Here is a 21,057-nt window from a genome sequence, read left to right on the forward strand (position 1 = left end):
CTTCCTTCGGCGGTAACTTGTTCGTTCTCTAACCGCGTCTATGTATCTAGTTATCTGTTCAGTTATCTATCTATCTATCTATCTATCTATCTATCTATCTATCTATATCTATCTGTCTACCTCTCCTTTTCCCCTCTCTCATTCTATTCCGAAGGAGGGTTCGCTCACTTGGTGCTATGTCTACGTACTCTCGTACTCAGGAGAGCGACGCGTGGGCCCTTCTGGCACTGAAGTCGGCACCGGCTAGTCCGACGAAGATGCAGTGGAACCCGGAGGCAAAAGGTGCACCGATTGCACGGCTCGAGGGTCGCGAGTTCGAGTACATGGTTAGACAGCGACGTATCACTATCGGGCGTAACAGCAGCAAGGGTGAGGTCGACGTCAACATGGGCCACTCCAGCTTTATCTCGCGACGACACCTCGAAATCTTCTATGATCATCCTTTCTTCTTTATGATCTGCAACGGTAAAAATGGTGTTTTCGTTGATGGAGTTTTTCAACGAAAGGGCGCGCCTGCCTTCCAGTTGCCAAAGACGTAAGATATATACGAGCCTTTATCGAGCCGACTTAACCTTTCTTGCACGTTTCTTGCACGCCTCTTGCACGCACATTGTAGATTCTCATCTACAAGGAAAGTACCTTGTATGGGCTCTCATGTAATCGATGATACCATTTTATGCAAGTCGAATTTATTTGTTATTATTTCCCGATATAGTGTTTCTCAAATTAACTTGCGGAATTTCATTTGATAATAACTGTCGGTCTATGCTCTTTTGCGGAAAAGATTTTCAAACAAATTAATCGAATTGCCTATAACGTGATAATCTTCTGTCACGATTTCTTTGGAAAATATCATAAAATTTTGTTTCGCAATTAATAAAATTTATTTACATATATTGTCTTTTGAACATTTCTTGTTGTTACAGGTGCACATTCAGATTCCCAAGTACAAATATAAGGCTCGTGTTTCAATCATTAGTCGATGAACAAGAGCAAAATAATGTACGCATACCTTCACCACCAAAACAAAGGGCTCCATTGCCACCTCTACGCATCAATATTCCGGATGCAGGATACAGCAGCCCATTCCCTTCTCCAACTGGAACTATTAGTGCTGCTAATTCCTGTCCTGCTAGTCCACGTGCCGGTCAAGGAAGGAGAAATATATCGGCAGATCTTCAAATGGTAGCTGTGTATGCGGCTGCTGTTGCCAATGACCCACAAAATACTGGCCTAGAAAGGCACGACGGTGGACAAAGTTCAAGCAGACAAATAAGTCCTGAGCCTGGCATTGAATCACGTTATAGAAGCGGAAGCAGTACTGGACCAAATGGTACAACGGCGCACTGTAGTCCACCAAAAGATGACTCTAAACCACCGTATTCGTATGCACAGCTAATTGTTCAAGCAATAGCATCCGCAGCAGATAAACAGCTCACGTTGTCTGGCATTTATTCTTATATTACCAAGAATTATCCATACTATAGGACTGCAGATAAAGGGTGGCAAAATTCTATAAGGCATAATCTTTCATTGAATCGATATTTTATTAAAGTACCGAGAAGCCAAGAAGAACCAGGAAAAGGATCTTTCTGGAGAATAGATCCTCAATCTGAAGCTAAACTTATAGAACAAGCCTTCAGGCGAAGAAGACAACGTGGAGTTCCCTGCTTCCGTGCTCCTTTTGGTCTGTCATCCAGGTACATAGTTTTTCATATTGAATCAGTTTGGATAGATTTTTGTCTTATACGCGTTAAGCATATAAAAAATGCAAATGAACTTTATTCGAATGTGTTATCATTGAAAACATCCAGGAGCGCACCTGCTTCTCCATCTCATGTAGGAATCAGTGGACTGATGACGCCGGAATGCCTTAGTAGGGAAGCATCGCCAGGTCCAGAATCTTATACAGATAGTTCTGTACCTTCTCCGGCTGGTCAATTGACCAGTCAGTCCGCGCCTGGATCACCAGGTCATCCATATGCACCCTCGAGCCAGTCATCTCATAAAGGTCGCCTGATGCAGCAAATCACTGTTGTCACGAACGGCGTCACCGGTGATACAGGTAGAGAAGTAGTAGTAGATTCTTTTTACCATGCTTAATATATTTTTTCCGTATTCTGTATAAATTCCCTTCTTACTATGTAAATATTTACAATTCGAAGCGTACTCTGATTTTCGTAGATAAATACGTCGTATCCGGAAATACTACAGAGGAACATTCTCTCTCCCCGGCCGGTCAATATAGTCCGGCTCCCGTTATTGTACAAACCACATATAACTACAGGTATGTGATAACGTGAGATTTTTTTTGTCGCTGTATCTTTAAACTAATTCATCGAAGCTGATTGTTATTTTATATTCAGCGGAAGCTTTATTGGTCCCGACGCAGGCGTCGGAGTTGTGAAACGCTCGCACGAGGAATCGGATAGTTCTCCAGGTTCACCGGCACCGCTTGCTATCGTTGAAAGTCCCGAGCCACTCGAGCATCAACAACCACAGTCGAAACGTCAACGCGTTCATGAAATGGACGACCATTGAATCGTTGTCCTAGGTTTCTGTTACGTAGGACATTTGTTACATCGCGCTATTCGCTCATCGTTGAATATATCTGCACGCGCGTGTACCTCATACCTGCTCATGTGTGCGTCTGCAAACGTGCGTACACACCTTTATACCCAAAATTTTTCGGATCCATGCCCGTATACATACCACATCTAAACTTACATACATCCTCATCTTCGTACGGGCGCGTACAAAACACGTATGTGTACACTCAATGTTGTACTTTCATTCATGTTATTCATAATGATTACTTTAGTTTGCGTATAATAAATACTCGATCCAATGTATTGTTTAACGCAACAAGTGGGACATTTGCAAGCAAGGTGAGAAGACAAAGGTTATGTTCCCTCTTCGCGCTCAAATTTGTTTTAGCGTTCAGTTTTACGCAACTTTTTGTAGTCATATTATCGACGGTGCGCGCGTGTGTACACAGTGGCTCAAAATATATGTTACAACCTGAAAGAACGTGATTTTTCATTCAAAGATAAATCGTATTTGTAGGATAACGTATTTCTGCGTGAGGCTTCGATTTTGAAATAAATGATTTTCAAATTATGGGTACACGTGCTCACAATTATAAACCTGGCAGTTTCATCAACTTTACGGATCTCTCTATCGTATTTAAACGCAAAGTGTGTGAAATTACAGGTTAACATTATTAATAGTATCATTCATAAAACAATGTTATACTTACTTTTTTTTTTTCTATTCGATTAATTGACAAGCTCGTTGAAAACAATGGCAATGGAGCAAGGCAACTACGTTTGCTAATGTAGTTTGAATTTATAACTCATCAAGCAGTTGAATAATAGATTTTTTTTTAATTATAAAATGTTTTAAATATTTTTGGTAGGAAAATTGTTTTTTAAAATAAATAAATTATTGCTTCTAAAAGTATTATATATATGTATGTATATTTATATATATGTAATATCCATTCGATTGAGGCCTTAGTTGAGTACACGCGTACTCACTGTATTTTCAAAAACGATTTTCTTGAAAAGGAAGACTCGTAGAAGAAAGTTTTATTATAAATTGTAAATTTATTATTCGGCAGAGAATGATCGCATCTCAGGTTGTATCATTTATTTTAAGATTCCGATGGTATACGTATATTAATATATATGCATGCATGTATTCGCGCGCGCTTGTGTGTTAATGCGTATACACACGCTTCATTGAATGCTTTTTTCATGGTTTTTGATCTATGATTAATGATGTATGTACGAGGAGACGGCGGGAGCTTTTGCGTATTCATAGGAGGGAGTAATCCTTGTAAGACTATTATCTATAAAAGACATAGTATCTCGATTGAAATCATATCGTAATGTATTTAAAAAAATCTGGCGAATCTCAACAGGAGGGAACAGTGTATCGAAACAGCTCGCGTCGTTCGCCTCAGTGCTGGTCGTGTGTCCTGATGTTGCTGCTGACATTGGTAAGCGAATTTGTTTGGGAAATTAATTGCAAGCTGTAAAACTTGTATCGTAAACAAGCTCATAGGACCGAGACGGGCCGTTTTCGTTTTACGAATCAATCCGGTCGGGTACATAGTTGTCATCGAATTCTTCGTTAAATGTTTCTGTTGAGCGTGCAATCATTACCGTAGGAAAAAGGGATGTTATCTTTTTCATTCTTTCAACTTGGATCGTTTTCGTTACGATCGATCGAATTGATTTGTTGCTATTTCCTGAGATGCTCGCGAACCATAGACATGAACTGTAGATTGTAGTTCTGCGTACGATTCTGCAAAATTTCTATTAAAGAAAAAAAAGAAAAAAAAGAAAAAAAAGAAAAAAACCAAGCAATACTTTTTTGCTGAATACGTCGATCGAAATTTCTTTCTGACGTGCCTGTTTATCTGGCAAAGTTATTAAACGTACTATAATCATACAGGAAGGGGTGATAGTATTTTTGTTGCCACTTGTAAATAAACTCTTAAACGAATATTCACCGCGTCGATCTGTTTTTATCTGTGTTCGTGATCGTTTTCCTAGACTCTCGTAGGCATAGCGTGTCCTTTAAACATGTGTTTCGCGAGAACGGAGACCCGACGAAGCGAATTGTCGAGATCGCAATGGAGTTGAAAGTTTTAGTCATAGAAAACGATTGCTTGCTCACGTTCCGCTAAAATTAAGTAGTACGAAAGATTTATTGGTAGTTACGTAAAATTTTCATTTTGCAAGATGACGTGAGATATTTTTCTTTCATTTACTATTTATTCACGATAATCGATCGGTAAGCTTTCTAAAATTTGGAAAGAGATACAATATATTTTGAGCGTGCGCTTGAAACGATGGTACGACGGAGAAGATACAAAAACGAGTTGTATATAGTTTTCGCTGTCGATAATTGTATTTCAAAGTCAGTGAAAATAAACGTTATGCTGTTTTTTATCGAATAATCAATACATTACCGAGGCTCGATCGTTTCACGAGAAGAATAAAAAAAAACACGCCAAATGCGTTATCTTAATCGTCGGTCGTTTACAAATTCGGTTCTCCGCATCGATTGTCCTACTCTTCCTTTCTCCGTTTCGTCCACCCCCTCTCCGTTCTCCCCCTTTGCCTCGATTACATCTGTAAATATTTGTAAATATTTACAGACGCAAGCGGGACGATAGTTTAACGATTCGAACCCCCGTTAAATGACGAACTCGAGAGAAAGAAATAAAGTCCCCGTTTAATTCAAAAGGTTTGATTGATTGACCACATCCTGGTTAACGGAATTCGTTATTCCGGTCTTAGTACCGGATTATGATTTCATTATCAGTTTATAGGTTCGCTATCAACGCGTGAAATTTCTTATTTCTTTCATTCGATTCCGAAGAAAATATTTTTGTTCTTTAATTACCATTTAAACGTAAATCGCAATGAAAGAAATCTTTGGACGGTCGTTGATCGATCGTTTGTTCGACGACTCTTGTATTCGTTTCATCGTTTACACGAATGTTTATAAAATTGATTAAGAATCCTAAGAGAGGGAATATTCACCTCCATTGAAAAGTTCGTTCTGTCTGGATTTCAGAGTTTTTAGTAATTCTTTCTAGTGTTTCTACAGCGATGCGAAACGCGTTACGAGAAAACCAGTAGCAAGTGGAAATATTCGATAGAGACGTGAAACGGGATATGGAATATTCACGGAGAGACGAAAACAAGACTGGCTGTGAAATGTATGCGTGAAAAAAATGAGATTGACAGAAAAAATAGAATTGAAAAAACGAGGGAGAAGGAAAGCGTGGTGAGAGAGGGCAAGGGAGAAAACGAAGAAGAAAGGGGGTGTAGCGAGCTTGCGCGACGTTCGACCTGAATCTCCCATCGGACGTTAAGCCATCCAGCCAACCAGCTAGCTAACTAGTCAGCCAACCAGCCAGCCTGCCAGAACCAACCTTTCGTCTAGCCGTGTACTAAAGCTTCCGAATCAGTCGTCGATGAAAGACCAGTATTTTAACCGGTACAGTACCGATTTCATTTACTTTTCACCGTTCTCTGCATTACAAAAGCTCGTACGTTCGTCCTGTATCCATATTCGATCGCACGCCTACATTCTTACCGGTATCTTGCTACTTTGCGTTCTCGAGATTCGATCGTATTTCGCGAACCAGCCGATTTATACGAAAAACGATTAATTATTTCAGAAACGTACGGTGATGGTTTAATCTGTGCTAAATCCAACATTCGAATACTTTGGAGTAACGATTAAAACGAAAAATAATAATAATAATAATAAAGGAACGTTAAACAGGGCAAAGGGAAACGAGTGACCTGTTTACGAATTGTCTGTCCAAAAATTGTTATCGTGTTTGTGCTCATGTAATATGTGTATGTATGCAGTGTTCACAGTAATAATTCAACAAGCATTACAAGATTGAATACGTGCCTACCAGTGAGAAGAATAATGGAAAACGTTGTAAAGAGAAGTGGTAAAGGGTAGAAAGCGTAATAATTAGAGTGTTCGCAAACAAGCAAAGGTATTTGCTGAAGAGAAAGAAACGTTTGTCAATGATGTTTCGAGAATGCAGTATCCATAGCTGGACGAAATAGCCTTGTCTGCGCTCGCGCAGTATTTGGCGTGTATTTGGTCGACTGATGCGATAACCTGAGAGCACAGCTTGAAAAAGCCATTCGCGTTCTCTACGGCAAGTTCTTCGATATCGATTATCGAATCGAACTATCGAATCGACTATCGTCGATAGCTTCGATAAGAGACAGTCAGGGGAACTCGTACCGATCAGTTAACCGAACATTGGTGCGATATTTTTCGATCAACAAAAGTGTACCTTATTGCTTTGTTGAGTCGAGTACCATTGAGATTAAAGTGCACGCCATCGTGGTAGTTACAAGAAACCGATCACGTCGTAAACGATAGTAATCGACGTACGAACAACCACGCCAGACTAGATATACTATAGTCATTTATTGACAACTAATAGTTTTTTTTTTTCTTATTGGCCACGCAGCACGATACTTTCATTCTCGAGTCTGACCCTCTATTTATCTATTCGGATCCTTTGTGTCGGAAAAACATTGAAACGAATATGTATTGTTTTGGAACAATATTGTCGCGAAATAATATGAAAAAAATCTCTTGAAAGCAGGGAAGAATGAAATGTATATCGAGAGAGCGAGGGAGAGTGAGAGAGTGAAAGTATGTGCGATCACGCGCATAAAAGAGAGGGAGGCAAAATATATGTGATTTGCTCGGTCCTGAACCATCAACAAGAGGAGAGTTAACACGGATTGAACCAATTATAGCCCCGTTTTGGAGCGAACGACGGAACGAGCAACTTCCGGCTTGGTTAATCCATATAACGAGTAAATCAATTCCTATTGAGAATTCGCGTCTTCGACGTAGTTTACGCACTACGGATCACGGTTTATAATTTAGGCGCGAAGACAGAGAAGCGTTACTATCGAGTAAGAATTCGATTCGAAACTCTGTTATACCGTTCGGGCTCGAAACGTACAACACCCCTCGCGTGAATTTACGAAAGTATGCGTCGCACGGATATGCTTATGAAATCGTCTTTACATCCACAGGTGGTCCACGGAAGGAACGGAACGATGCTGAGACGGGAAAACATAAAATTGGATTGACAGTTCGAGGGGGACGAAGTGGTGCACACCTTGGAATGCGCGTACCGATGGTATCGAGTACTTGGGACTGGGGAATCTTCACTTTCCTCTTTTTCGTATTGGCCATCCCCAGTCCTGCTGCTATCCGCAGAGGTAATACTTTCGTCTTTCATTCGCGGTAAGAGTCGAGCTGTCGCTAGTTTCTGTATCGTTTAAAGGTCGATTTCACCAGCTGTGATAAAAAAAAGAACGAGAATTCTCATTTTTTTCAGAAAGTACTTATTCGTTAACATTTATATTATCCCCTTCAAAGTAGTACTGTTAACTCCGTATACAGGGTATTCGGCCACCCCTGGGAAAAATTTTAATGGGAGATTCTAGAGGCCAAAATAAAACGAAAATCAAGAATACTAATTTATTGATTGAAGCTTCGTTAAAAAGTTATTAACGTCTAAAGTTTCGCCCGTACTGAATTTTTTTCTCGAAAATGCGCAGGATTTCGGTGGGGTGTCTATTCACCAAAAATGGTTGTAATTGACCCCCGCAATCGAAAATAATTTTTCCAAAAAGATTTGAAGTTTTTTTTTTTCATCGAAAAATTTCACACCATTTCGAATTTTTTTCTCGAAAGTGGGTAGGATTTCGAGGGAATGTCTAATGACGAAAAATGATTGTAATTGACCCCCGTAACCGAAAATAATTTTTCCAGAACGATTTGAAATTTTTTTTTTCATCGACTTTAGGCACCTAATTAGATTTTCGGTAAGGAATTTTTTTCTCGAAAGTGCGTAGAATTTCGGGGGTATGTCTAATGACTAAAAATGATTGTAATTGACCCCCGCAACCGAAAATAATTTTTCTAAAACAATTTGAAATTTTTTTTTTCGTTCGAAAAATTTCACACCTTCTCGAATTTTTTTCTAGAAAGTGGGTAGGATTTCGGGGGTATGTCTATTCACCAAAAATGATTGTAATTGATCCCCACAACCGAAAATAATTTTTCCAGGACGATTTGAAATTTTTTAATTTAATTGTTAATAACTTTTTAACGAAGCCTCCATCAACAAATTGGTATTCTTGATTTTCGTCTTATTTTGGCCTCTAGAATCCCCCATTGAAATTTTTCCCAGGGGTGGCCGAACACCCTGTATAGTTCAGGGAGTTAAATTATGTAGCAAATCAATGTCTAGTCGATTTACAAAAAAACAATTTATTAAAAACAATAGCAAAACATTTACTATATCAATCATTTGTAAGGTGATCTAGTAACAATCCAAATTTAAAAGGGACATCACTTGTAAGGTGATATCCTTGATAATGTCCAAGTTTAAGAAGTACAGTTCTCTTGTTCGCGTCCGGTGCGAAACCAAGTTCAAAGGTCCAAGGTTCTTTGAGAATACAACGAATTCTGTTTGAGAATCCAACTAATTCGAGAATACAACCAATTCTGTCGAATGCCCAACTAATTCTGGTCAATGTCCACTGTCCTGTCCTGGAGGAAGACTCCGTATCTCCCTCTTAGTGCCTTCTTGGAGGCGTTCGATGTCCAGTTTTTTGGGCAATTTTTGGATTGTGCAACGCCCACAGCCTGGTTTGTTTCATCCTGCAAATCAAGGTCTGCAGAACGTTGCACGATTCTTGGGTAATTTATGATCCATTCTTGTTTTAAATTTTTGTCCTAGTGACTGTCCTAAGTCCTGGTGGTGGACACGTGAGGGTTTGCGTTACATTAATTCCCGTCGAGGGTTGTCTAACCGGAGACCGTTTCCTGGGAAATCTGAAACTGGCATCCGGCCAGACCTAGTCCTTTAGAAATTACATGCAGTCCGTGAAAAATTGCGACTTCCTCAAAAACGGCACTGTTTATTGTCGACTGCAGCGGAAACCCTTTGCATAGCGGCAACAAGTACTCATTTGATAAAACACACTTGGTCCAATGTTTCTTGCAGTCCTCGAAACACTTGTGAAAGTTATTTCGTTTACAATGGTTTTTTTTTCATTTTGGGAAATAGAAAAAAGTCGCGGGAAGCCACGTCTAGTAAATATGGCGGCTGTGGCGTCACGGAAAGAAATGTTTAAATACTCGTTATTTTTTTATCACACCTCGTATATTATTCGCTCAGGCATAGAACGTTTAAGGAAGAATTAGATTCAGATAAACGTTGTTGTAAATAGGGGTGTTTATACATATACAACGTCGCGAATCAGTCTAGACATATTACGTTTCAGACATATAATTGAACGAACACGTTCGTATGATATGCAGTTTAGTTAAACCAAAACTTTGCTAGCGGACAAACGAGTGATTCCATAATCTCTTTTCTTCTTTAAAATTTTATGAATAGAAAAACGTTTTTTTCTTTTAATAATGATACTATATAGCATCTTTTAAGATGTAAGTGTAAAAACGTGAGTTCTTACGGCTAACGTTGCCGAATATGAATCGACAGTATAAATATTAAATGTTTTTGTTTGAATCGAATCGTTTTGTAAACGTTCTGTGCCCGAACGGATAATATAAATCGACCTTAATTCGTACATGAACAAATAGGAGAGAATGCGATAGCGAGCAAAAATCACTTGTTCGAAAACTTGTATATTGTCTGTTTCAGTGGATCGTGGACATTGCAATAAGACAGTAGACGTATACGAGGATGTATCGAGTCCGGCTGTGACTTCAGCTAATTGGGGAAAGCCTATACTTTGCTGGTACCGATTTCGAAGGTTTCGTGGAAGTGGTCGAGAGTGGATTCTGCGTGTTCGTTTCAAAAAGTTTAAAGTCGGCGTACTGGAAAATGCTACCACCTGTTCTGGAGGTTACCTACAGGTACATATCTACTACTTATATCTACTACTACCTTCTTCATCCTCTAGATTTTTTTAACTATTTAACGTATACTTTTTTGTGTAATATTCTTTTTAAACATCTAAAAAGCATACAAATTACTTCAAGCAATAAAATAATAATTTTCTTAGTATTTTTGTAAAGTGTAATAATATTCAAAACAGACAAAACATATCAAGTATACTCATTCACATTTTTAACGAGACAGACTCTAACTTTATTTACTTATGGGTATAGTATCATTATTAACATTATTTTTTAAGCCATTATTACATAAAATTGCTTTCTTCTAAGCTATTTGATACATTACTGTGACAATACCTACCGTACTCGCCACCAGAGGGGACTCGCTCTCTCGCAAGCGCTCGACTGACCCTTCTGTTCCTAAACATATACAGGGTGTTCGGCCACCTCTGGGAAAAATTTTAATAGGGGATTCTAGAGGCCAAAATAAGACGAAAATCAAGAATATCAATTTGATAATGGAGGCTTCGTTAAAAAGTTATTAACAATTATATTCAACAATTTCAAATCGTTCTGGAAAAATTATTTTCAGTTACGAGGGTCAATTACAATCATTTTTGGTGAATACACATACCCCCGAAATCCTATCCACTTTTGAGAAAAAAAATCGGGTAGGTGCTGAAATTTTTCAGCGAAAATAACATTTTTCAAATCGTTCTAAAAAAATTATTTTCGGTTGCGGGGGTCAATTACAATAATTTTTGGTCATTACACATACCCCCGAAATCTTGCGCATTTTTGAGAAAAAAATTCAGTACGAGCGGAACTTTAAACGTTAATAACTTTTTAACGAAGCCTCCATCAACAAATTGTTATTCTTGATTTTCGTCTTATTTTGGCCTCTAGAATCCCCCATTAAAATTTTTCCCAGGGTTGGCCGAACACCCTGTATACGCTCCTTGATCGACTATCCAGGCATCTAACAATAAGACAGGGCCTGCTAGGGTGCCTTACTGGCGAGTCCACTCATTTGTTTCATAACTTTTTACACAGTTTGAGGGGGGAAATCGTGAAAAGTTAACCATGCATTACTACTGTAGTAATGCTAGAGAGGAATTCGGTGAAAGTGACCATGGTTACCAAATTGCATATGTAATAATTTCAGAATTACCGAAAAGGTGAATATAACGGCTGTATCGTATTTGTTTACAGATCGTAGACGGTAACACAAAAACAGAACTGAGCAATCAAAAGGATCCAGGCGTGTACTGCGGGGAATCAGAGCAACCGCAATCGTTCATTTCCGAAACGAATTTCGTTCGTGTGATCTTCCACGCGGACAACTTCACGGATCAAACGTACTTCAGTTTCGACTCTCGAGCGGAGCAACAGTTCGACGAGTACTTGAGGTATGGCCAACACCCGGAACTTTATCCGAACCGAAGGGGCGAGATCGTGCCCGGAAGTTACTGCGAGCGAATCTTCAAAGATTGCAAACTGCAAACGTGTTACGTGCAAAGTCCGGCCTATCCGGGCATATATCCACGCGCGTTGCACTGCAAATATCGACTGAACACACGGCTACCTTATATAAAGCTCTATATCGAAAACAAGGAGTTCAATATCGACGGACAGAGATGCGAGAACATAATGACTTGCCCTATGAGGCCAATAAGTTCCGGGTCGGAGCATTGTCCGTACGACTACATACGCGTTTACGACGGCAAGGATGAGACTAGTCTTGTTATCGGTACTTTCTGCGGTATGGGGAAATTTCCTTACAGTATAATCGGCACCAGCAAGGATCTCTACGTAGAGTTCATCTCGTCGCCAGCGGGGCCGCTTCTAAACACTGGTTTTCATTTCAACGTCGGCAATTGGCCTGGCCACGTACAGACCGCCGGCGTACGGAATGGTAACTGCGATTGGTTGCTCAACAGCGAGTCCCTGCTCACCGGTAACGAGGGAATATTCCTTTCGGTTGTTCATTGGTATCCACCGCATACCAGCTGTACCTATCTTCTCAAGGGTCGGGTCGGTGAAATTACTAGGCTCTATTTCCCTAGTTTCCGAGTGAATCGTATCGAGTCACCGATACAACCGTACGACGGTGATTGCGGAGAAAGTCTGACTCTCTACGATTCCGACTGGCCGGACGACGCGAAAATTATCAAGACGTTTTGCGACACGTTCAGCAAACCAATGGAAAAGCACGACTTCGTTTCGAGCTCGAACGCGCTGTTCGTGAAATTCGAGAGCAAAACTGGAAGCTACTCTGGCAGTTCTCTTTATTACTGGGCGCATTACGATTTCTTCAATGCGACGCGATTCGGTGAACCGGTGACCGGTACAGAGTGCGACGAAACGTTTGCCTCTTGGAAAGCACGATCTGGCCGGCTCCGATCGCCGCTCAACACTCTCGTTTACAAGCGACCTGGTGATCCGCCTGCCGATCTCTCTTGCACCTACACGTTCGTCACGGACAAGCGACTGTACGCTCGCGTGATCTTAACCGTGGAGTCGGTTTCTTTCAAGGAACATCCGTACGCGCAGTGCGGCCATTGCTGGAACAGTCGAGTCGACCGAATAATCATTAGAGAACCGGTCGCCACGATTAACGGTGACTTGCACCAGAATCAGCAGCAGCAGCGACAACAACAACAACGCCAACAGTATCAGCAACCACAGGATTCCGGTAACGGTAAGGGCCACTGTATCTGTCGATCACCGATCGGCAGTGGACCGAACGGCGAAGGAAAACCGGTGATTCGTGTGGTCTCGCAAGGAGAGAAGCTCGAGCTGAAGCTGCTAGTGGACGGCGCGCACGCCGCGACAAGCTATTTTAAACAGTCCGCGCCATTGTTCGAGGCGATGTACGAATTTACTCATAGTCCATTGTGCGGGCCCGCGATACTGCCAGCCGCGACCGACGGCGAAATGGAGTTCCCTCACTACGAGGCACTCGGATACGTCTCCCCGCCTCGTTCCATTAAATGCATTTGGGAATTGCGCGTGAATCGGGACAGGGACGTTTGGTTGCATTTCGATAAAATCAAATTTGCATCGAGGTCCTGCGAAGACGGTAAACTTGAAATTTTTTTGCCTGGCAACACGGAGCCGTTTCTTGGGATATGCGGCGAGAACGTTAGTTACGTTAGAGAAATGCCGATCATTTCAGCAGCACAGATCGCTCCGGGTGCTCGTACGTCCGGGGACCGTGGTCCCAACTCTAATCACGATCCAATGCAGACACAGACGCATTCGCAATCAGGAGGATTCTCACCGTCGCAAACGTCGTCGATACCGATAGATCAGCAACAAGAAGAAACCGAGTGGCCGGCTGTGATCGTTCAGTTCACCGGTTCGATGGCTCCGGCGAGAGCCGCCTTTAAGATCGCTTGGACAGAACTGTATCATCTACCTCGCGACGCGTCCGGAGCTCTGAATACGCAGAAACTCGAAGAGTTCTGCGGGTTCCAGTGTCCCGGTGACGCCGGTTGCATTCCAACGAGGCTCCTCTGTAACGGAGTAGTCAATTGCCCGATACCGGAACCGCGGTCCGTTTTTCGAAATACGAATAATAGTAGCGGTTTATTAGCGATACCGGAAGATCCGAATGACGAGTCTATCGAGACTTGTGGAGTGGATGCTATTGGTGGTCGAGGTAACGCGGCCGGATCCGGAAATGGCGTGGGAGGTTTGGCCAGCGTCGTTGGCTCCGCTGGCTGGGCGGGTGCCGGTTTAGGCGCCAGCCTCGCCGTTCTTCTCGGTCTTGTCTGCCTAATCACCGTTTGTAGAATCTGTAGGCGTCGAGCCACCCCGAGAAACATCCATGTACCTTATTGACACGGACAAGGACAAATGTGCGAGTATAGACACGGTCACGGACAGAGATATATGGAATTCGAAATCGCTGTCGCAAGAATCGCAGTTTCTTTTTCCTTATTTTGTTTCTCGGGAAGCCTCTCCTTTCTTCTTTCGCCGTACCGAAAGAATATATGCATTTAACACTAGAACTACCGACAATTATAGTGTATTTATTTGTACCAAAGAAATTAAAACGATAGATCGAAATTGTGGCGCGCTTGCTAGATGGAGGAATGGTAAGCGAGATAACAGGAAGTAAGAAAAGGAAAGGAATAAGGCATCAGTAAAGCATCCTAGCAGGCCTTACCTTAAACGCCGGGATATTGGATAGTCGGTCGAGGAACGTATATACAGGGTATTCCGCATTTTTCCGTAGATACTTCAGCAGTGCGTTCCACAAGTAAAACTAAGACTAAAATGTTATGTAACAAAAAATCCTTAAATGCTTTGTTAAGAAGTTATAACGAAAATGTGGACTGTAAAAGATATGATAACACTGTTTTTCTCAGTTTAATACAGGACAAGACGAGATACGTATGTAGTGTCGATATTAAGTAACATAACATGTAAATTAGGATATGTTCACTGTCTTTGTAATGTTGAAGTCGTGCACTGTACTACGAATGTAATTTTAGTTTCATCGTATCTTGTGAACGAATTAGAGTGTTCAAAATGCCAAAAATCTAATCGCGAGTATAAAGATATTACACAGTCTTTACTAAACTTCATCTGTAGTTGTATGAAACGGGCTCGTTTCATCCTGCGTTACTTTGAAACGGAAACATAGGTATATTTAACAGCGTCACATTTCATATTTTTTTCATAACTTCTTAACAAAGCATTTTTGGATCTTTTGTTATATAACATTTTAGTCTTAGTTTTACTTATAGAACACACTACTGAAATGTGTACGGAAAAATGTGGAACACCTTGTATAGGAACGGAAGGGGTCAGTCGAGCGTTCGCGAAAGCGTAGCCCTCTGGTGGCGACTACAGGAGGTGTCATCACGAAATGTATAATGCAATGGAAATAAGCGTTTATTCGTTCTCTTATAGAAACTTACGCTAAATTTAAAAAAAATCAGTCGAGTAACTTTTTTTACAAGTTTTATTAAAAATTACGAATGGGCCATTTTGATTGCTTTGATAGTTTAGTGTTAAGGTCGGCTAACGGATGCTGCTATGTTTTCGAACGAACGTTATCAATCAGTAGCTTGCGCTCGCGTGTACGTGCCATCGAACCGAGCATAAACCTTTGAAAGGAATTTTATCGCTTCGCTCGTTTTATCCGTGCCATCGAGCGAGAAAGAGGAAACAATGGCAAGTTAGGTGGATGGCTGATTAAGTAGGTAGATAGCTAGAGGTAAGTACCATAGAAGGTATACATATCGATGGTGGAGGGCCGTACCGAAGAAATCGTAGCACGAAACGCAATAGAAAACAGGCGAAACCACAGGTGACACATTAAATAAAAGGAAACAGAGCAGAAGGCGCAAAACAACACCGAAATGCATATATCTCTTTCCCGTTCCAATATTAGAACAAGCGAACTGCAAAAAATGCCGAGAAGCGGAGAAGAAAGTGCAAATGAAAAGTGGGCAGCCGAAAAGTAAATTTGCGATCGTGGGTACAAAACATTGACGGATTCGAGATGTTGACAACGTCTCCAGGCATCTACAGTAGCGAACAAAAGTTTAAGATGACTACCTTCTTGATAGATGATCATTAAACTGCAGATCTTTATGCAAATTTTTATTAATAGAATTAATGAAATGGGAGCTTTGTAGAGGGTTGTCTTAATCCCTAATTACAATAATTCATATCTTACTTGAAGTGTTTCTTATATATTTGCATATTAAGAGTATTCTGTAGTTTTTTGGAAATTTAATTTCCCATAAATGCATAAATATCTGCAGTCTAATGATCATTACAGATATTGAATAGCCAACAAATATGTTGTTAGTCTTGCAATTAAACATACACTTACACTTTATCTGTGATTGATTTAACAACTTTCAGAATATAAACATTATGCGGTATAAATGCAATGGAACCTTCGATGCTCTCTTTGTTACGGATAGTAATTTAAGTCTATATCTGGAAATATTATTTACATTAGTACAAATAATAAAAATGCATTAAAAAGCTAATATCTTGTGGAATAACTTATTTTTAATAATTGTAGCACATCTTTGTAGCATTGAATTGATTAATTTTGCACAATGTTCTATTAAAATTTTGCTCCATTGCATTCTAATCTTAGTGCAAAAATCAACTGAAATTTTTATACAGCTTCTATATGTTACGTTTAACATTGTTTCACAACTTCTCAATAGGATTTAGATTCTGTGATTGCAATGAATATGCTAAGACAGTAATATTTTCTTGTAAAAAATGTTGCTTTACAGTTTTAGAAGTTTCTTTCATGCCATTATTCTATTGGAAGACAAAATTATTTTTCAAATACTCACATGCACCAGTCATCAGGATTTCAAATAATATCTGCAATGAATACAGCATCGAAAGTTTCATTTTCATAATCCTAATTACTGTTTATGTTTTGAAAGTTGTTAAATCAATCATAAATAGAGTGTATGTGTGATTGTAAAACCAACTACAAATTGTTCACAATTTAGTATCTATAATGTTATATGATTATCTATTAAGAAAGTAGTCGTTTTAAACTTTTATCTGTTACTGTATTCAGGGTATTCGCGCTATTACTAGCTAACGATTATTTCGAAAATTATTATAATTAGGAAAAAAAATAGGAAAGGAAGGAATTGTATAGTTTTTTATAATCGATAGGACAATGTATATCAATTTTGCATATTTATATTATTTTGCGAGAAATGAAGATGACCTTCAATTTTTTTAATAGTGTGCCATATATTTTTTTATGTCATATGAAAGTATGTGTCGAGACGAGTTCATTTATGTACTATATGATGACCTCTGAGGTCATAGAAGGTCGGGTATAAAAAAAATTTGAATATTTGATAACATTATGTTTATTAGAACACTGTATTAGTAAGATTACAAAAGATGTTCAATATAATTTCCTTGTGCAGGAATACATATTTTACTTCTATGGATTAAGTTTTCAGTTGCTGTTGCTATTGTTATATAAGGTGTTGATGCACATTGATGACCTTGTGTGACCTTGAAAGTCATCATATACTACACGAATGAATTCGTTTTGACACATACTTTGATATGACGTAAAAGAATATATGGCATTCCATTAAAAAAATTAAAGGTCACCTTTATTTCTCACAAAATAATGTAAATATGCCAAATTAATATACACTGTCCTATTGATCATAAAAAACTGTAAAACTTTTTTCTCTTCCATTTTTTTCTAATCATGATAGTTTTCGAAAAAATCGCTGGCTAGTAATAGGTTGAGCACCCTGTATAGCCGGTGTGTTACAATTCACATGATTCAGATCTCTGCCTGCTGTAGATTGCGCCCTTTTAAATATACATATAGTACGTACAATGTATTCGCGTTACGTTAACAAGAGTGCCTGCGAATGTCGCGCACCAGAGCGGTTACGTGCTCGATAATGCGCGCACATTATTCCTTGAGAATATGCCGAACAAACTTGTATATATCGAGGGTAGGAAGTGTCGATTATTTTATAGAATAAGCGTCCCCCAAACAAATACCCACCAGGCCGCGCGTCGACAAAATATTATCGAACGATTCGATGGAAGGTCATTTTCTTTTGTACATAGATCGCGTTCCCCAATTAAATTCAATAAATATCTTAGAGGATTAGTAGAGAACTAACGAATCCACCTACACAGGCGCGTAATAGCGCGCGCAAACACGGACACAAGCGCATGCAACGTACACGTTGGGATACGATGTTCACGACGTCTACGTTTTTACTACAGATCCCCATTCACGTGTAGTTAATATATTCGTGCATTAATCCGTGTACTTAATACACGGGTATGCGTCCTAACCTGTGTACTTTCTAATTCATGGGTACACGTGTATCAAAATATAGGTATATTTAAAATATTTTAGATTTTATACATGAAAATGAACGATTATTCGACTATATGTTAAATGTTCTTTATTTTCATTTGCAACATAGTAAATTATGTTTACGTAAAAAATAAAATATGAATATGTTAATGCACACCCGTGTACTCGTGAATTAGAAAGTATACGGGTCAAGACGTTTTTATATATTTGATATATGTATAATAACGGAAATGAAAAATGAGACGGTGAAAACAGATTAATAACTCGCAGTTCTATTTCTTCACGTACCACAATTTATTTAGGTCAGGATCTATTCGCCGTAGGAGAACACGCGTAACATCCAGCTCGGACTCTCTTCTCGATCTTCGTTCTTAACGAACGTGTACGATTATAACCGATCTCTCCCGATGGTCCTACTGACTACTTCGCGATACAAAATGGTGTACTCGTGTATTAAGTAATACACGGATATTAATCAGATTCATTAACGGATATATTAGCTGCATAAGTGGATATATTAACTGCACACATACCCGTGTATCTTAAGTACACGTTCAAAACCAGGATCTCTAGTTTTCACGCGTATAAGCAAACGAGAGGTGACGCGACATTCGTCGAGATCTATCTGTATTTTTATTCTCTTTTTCTATCTTCGTTTATTCGTTTCATCTCTGGAAACGTTCGTACCTCTAAAACCGCTCAAAGTATCGTTTTTAATTCGATTCGAACGAATGCTGATATTCGGAATCCTTTGTTTTGAAATCGAGACTTGTAATCATACTACGTCAGTTAATGAGTTGTCGCCATTTTTACTGTTTATTACCGTTAATATTATGCGTTTAACGTTGTAAACAGCACGAACGACGTCGTTATTGACGTTGGCACATTCATATCGTTGCAATTGTTATTGTTACGATAATTGAGTAGGTTTTGTAAGAAAAACAATGTACGTGCCAAATATCTAATTTTCTAGGAAGAAAAAAACATTGTTGACTTTAGATTATTAATAAAACTTAATTTATTTTTACTGTTATATGTAACTAAGACTACAATTACTTAAAAACATAACAAAATTTTTTATTTTTTACATTAATAAATAAATTTACAAACAAAACAATTGTTTTATGTGCTGCATCTTAGTCGCAGAAAGAACCGAAGGTACCGTTTATTTAAATTTACAAGCACTGTAAGCGCCAGATTATCGTAAATTATTTAAGAATATCAAAATATAGAAAGTATAAAAAACCAGAAATATATCTCTTTAATATAATGTTTTAATTTTCTATTAGAAGTTATTGCAAGAATTTATTTTATTATATTTTAAGTAAATTATTGTAAAATTCATAATATTTAATAATCACATATTCCAATATATTCGTAGCTTGGAGGTTTCACTCTTTTTCAATGCTTATTTTCAAATTGTACTGTAACAATTCATGTGATATGTTCTCCAAACCTATATCTTTCCATAGTACACTGTTTCTCTTCCATATTTCTGTTTCCTTAAACGTTTCTTGTACTCTTTCTTTGGTAGGAATTTTCGCTCGTATTTTAATCCAACTTGCTTTCAAATTTGCAGGTTTGTAGTATTTAAACTATAATTACATTAGTTATTAAAGTCAAATCGAGGAAGCATGAATTATATGTTCCCCTTCGGATGTAATTATAGCTTACACTTGTTTCTTTTATTTTTCAATGATTTGGAAATTTCTATCTTAAGAAAGATAAGTATGCCCATAGGCATATTTTACAGACACATTCACATTTACAAATAAATCATTCTAGAGCTAATGGTTTACCTACAATCAGTTTACCTTTGCTTCACAAGGTTTGCCACAAGCCTGAAATTCGTTTATAAGTTTCGATTTTTCACGTAACGTTTTTGGAACTTCAAAAATTACTTGATTCTTACAGTATAGGAACTACAATTGGCAATGGAGAAACTAGTTCCAATTTAAAATAGTAGAACCTTATATGAGTCACATGTGACAAATAATAGAGTGACACATTGGCACTTATATACATTGTTTTCTACAAAAATGACGCTCGACATATCGGCGATACCGTCTATTAACATTATTTATAACTATTTACAAAGAAATACGGTACTTAAATGGTATACTACCGTATTCCCATTGGCGCATAGAATATTTTAAGAAAAAAATAAAAAAAAAAAACAATATTTCTCAATTTTGGCACTTACATTGTTTTCTACAAAGCCTCTTCAATTTATCGTCGCTATCGTTAGTCTTAGGATAAATAATATAGTTATCGTTACGGTTACGTGAAACGTCGTCGTTATGTCATTGCTGTTACCACCGTTCTCGTCGTTGCCTGTACCACAGTCACTACCACAGTTGCAATCATTATCGCTACTGCCAAGCAGCGTCGTAATTATATTATTATATTTTTTACAAATAAAGAACATCCTCGCGGACGAGGTGAAAGAAAATGTTAAATATTTTTTAATGAATTTAAATCGTTCGCGAGACAATTTCGGCGATGACATCGAATATCATTTACTTGAAATTCGCGGTTATAATTTCGCAAAATTTTAATTACTTGACAATGGAACATCGTCGAGATTTGCTCGTAGATTTATTTCCATCGTTGCTAGAAAGGCTTCACTTCGTCTTCACAATTTTGAGAATTCGAGAAACTTGAAGCGATTCAAATGGAATCTTTGTAGCCCCCCTTCCTCCCTCCAAATGGCCAAGAAAATCTATTATCTAAATTTAAAT

General features: G+C 38.7%; 2 protein-coding genes across 2 annotated transcripts; both read left to right on the forward strand.

The window, feature by feature from the left end:
* The first annotated feature begins 19 nt into the window (after positions 1 to 19).
* Positions 20 to 5,014, forward strand: Foxk (forkhead box K). Its single transcript, XM_076778542.1, has 5 exons — positions 20 to 535; positions 927 to 1,700; positions 1,815 to 2,065; positions 2,185 to 2,287; positions 2,367 to 5,014. Exons 1-5 carry the CDS (start codon positions 177 to 179, stop codon positions 2,539 to 2,541), a joined length of 1,662 nt encoding a protein of 553 aa, XP_076634657.1. The 5' UTR covers positions 20 to 176; the 3' UTR covers positions 2,542 to 5,014.
* An 806-nt stretch (positions 5,015 to 5,820) lies between these two features.
* On the forward strand, positions 5,821 to 20,851 carry LOC143347726 (uncharacterized). Its single transcript, XM_076777181.1, has 4 exons — positions 5,821 to 6,018; positions 7,605 to 7,793; positions 10,253 to 10,467; positions 11,662 to 20,851. Exons 2-4 carry the CDS (start codon positions 7,697 to 7,699, stop codon positions 14,293 to 14,295), a joined length of 2,946 nt encoding a protein of 981 aa, XP_076633296.1. The 5' UTR covers positions 5,821 to 6,018; positions 7,605 to 7,696; the 3' UTR covers positions 14,296 to 20,851.
* Positions 20,852 to 21,057: the final 206 nt, after the last annotated feature.

The sequence above is a fragment of the Colletes latitarsis genome, chromosome 11, assembly GCF_051014445.1.
Source record: "Colletes latitarsis isolate SP2378_abdomen chromosome 11, iyColLati1, whole genome shotgun sequence".
In the NCBI taxonomy this organism is placed as follows: Eukaryota; Metazoa; Arthropoda; class Insecta; order Hymenoptera; family Colletidae; genus Colletes; species Colletes latitarsis.

Coding starts and splice junctions, on each gene's coding strand:
- Foxk (XM_076778542.1), top strand. CDS start 177: ATGTCTACGTACTCTCGTACTCAGGAGAGCGACGCGTGGGCCCTTCTG. Junction 1,701..1,814: donor CCTTTTGGTCTGTCATCCAG/GTACATAGTTTT, acceptor GAAAACATCCAG/GAGCGCACCTGCTTCTCCAT. Junction 2,288..2,366: donor CAAACCACATATAACTACAG/GTATGTGATAAC, acceptor TTTTATATTCAG/CGGAAGCTTTATTGGTCCCG.
- LOC143347726 (XM_076777181.1), top strand. CDS start 7,697: ATGCGCGTACCGATGGTATCGAGTACTTGGGACTGGGGAATCTTCACT. Junction 7,794..10,252: donor TCCTGCTGCTATCCGCAGAG/GTAATACTTTCG, acceptor TGTCTGTTTCAG/TGGATCGTGGACATTGCAAT. Junction 10,468..11,661: donor GTTCTGGAGGTTACCTACAG/GTACATATCTAC, acceptor ATTTGTTTACAG/ATCGTAGACGGTAACACAAA.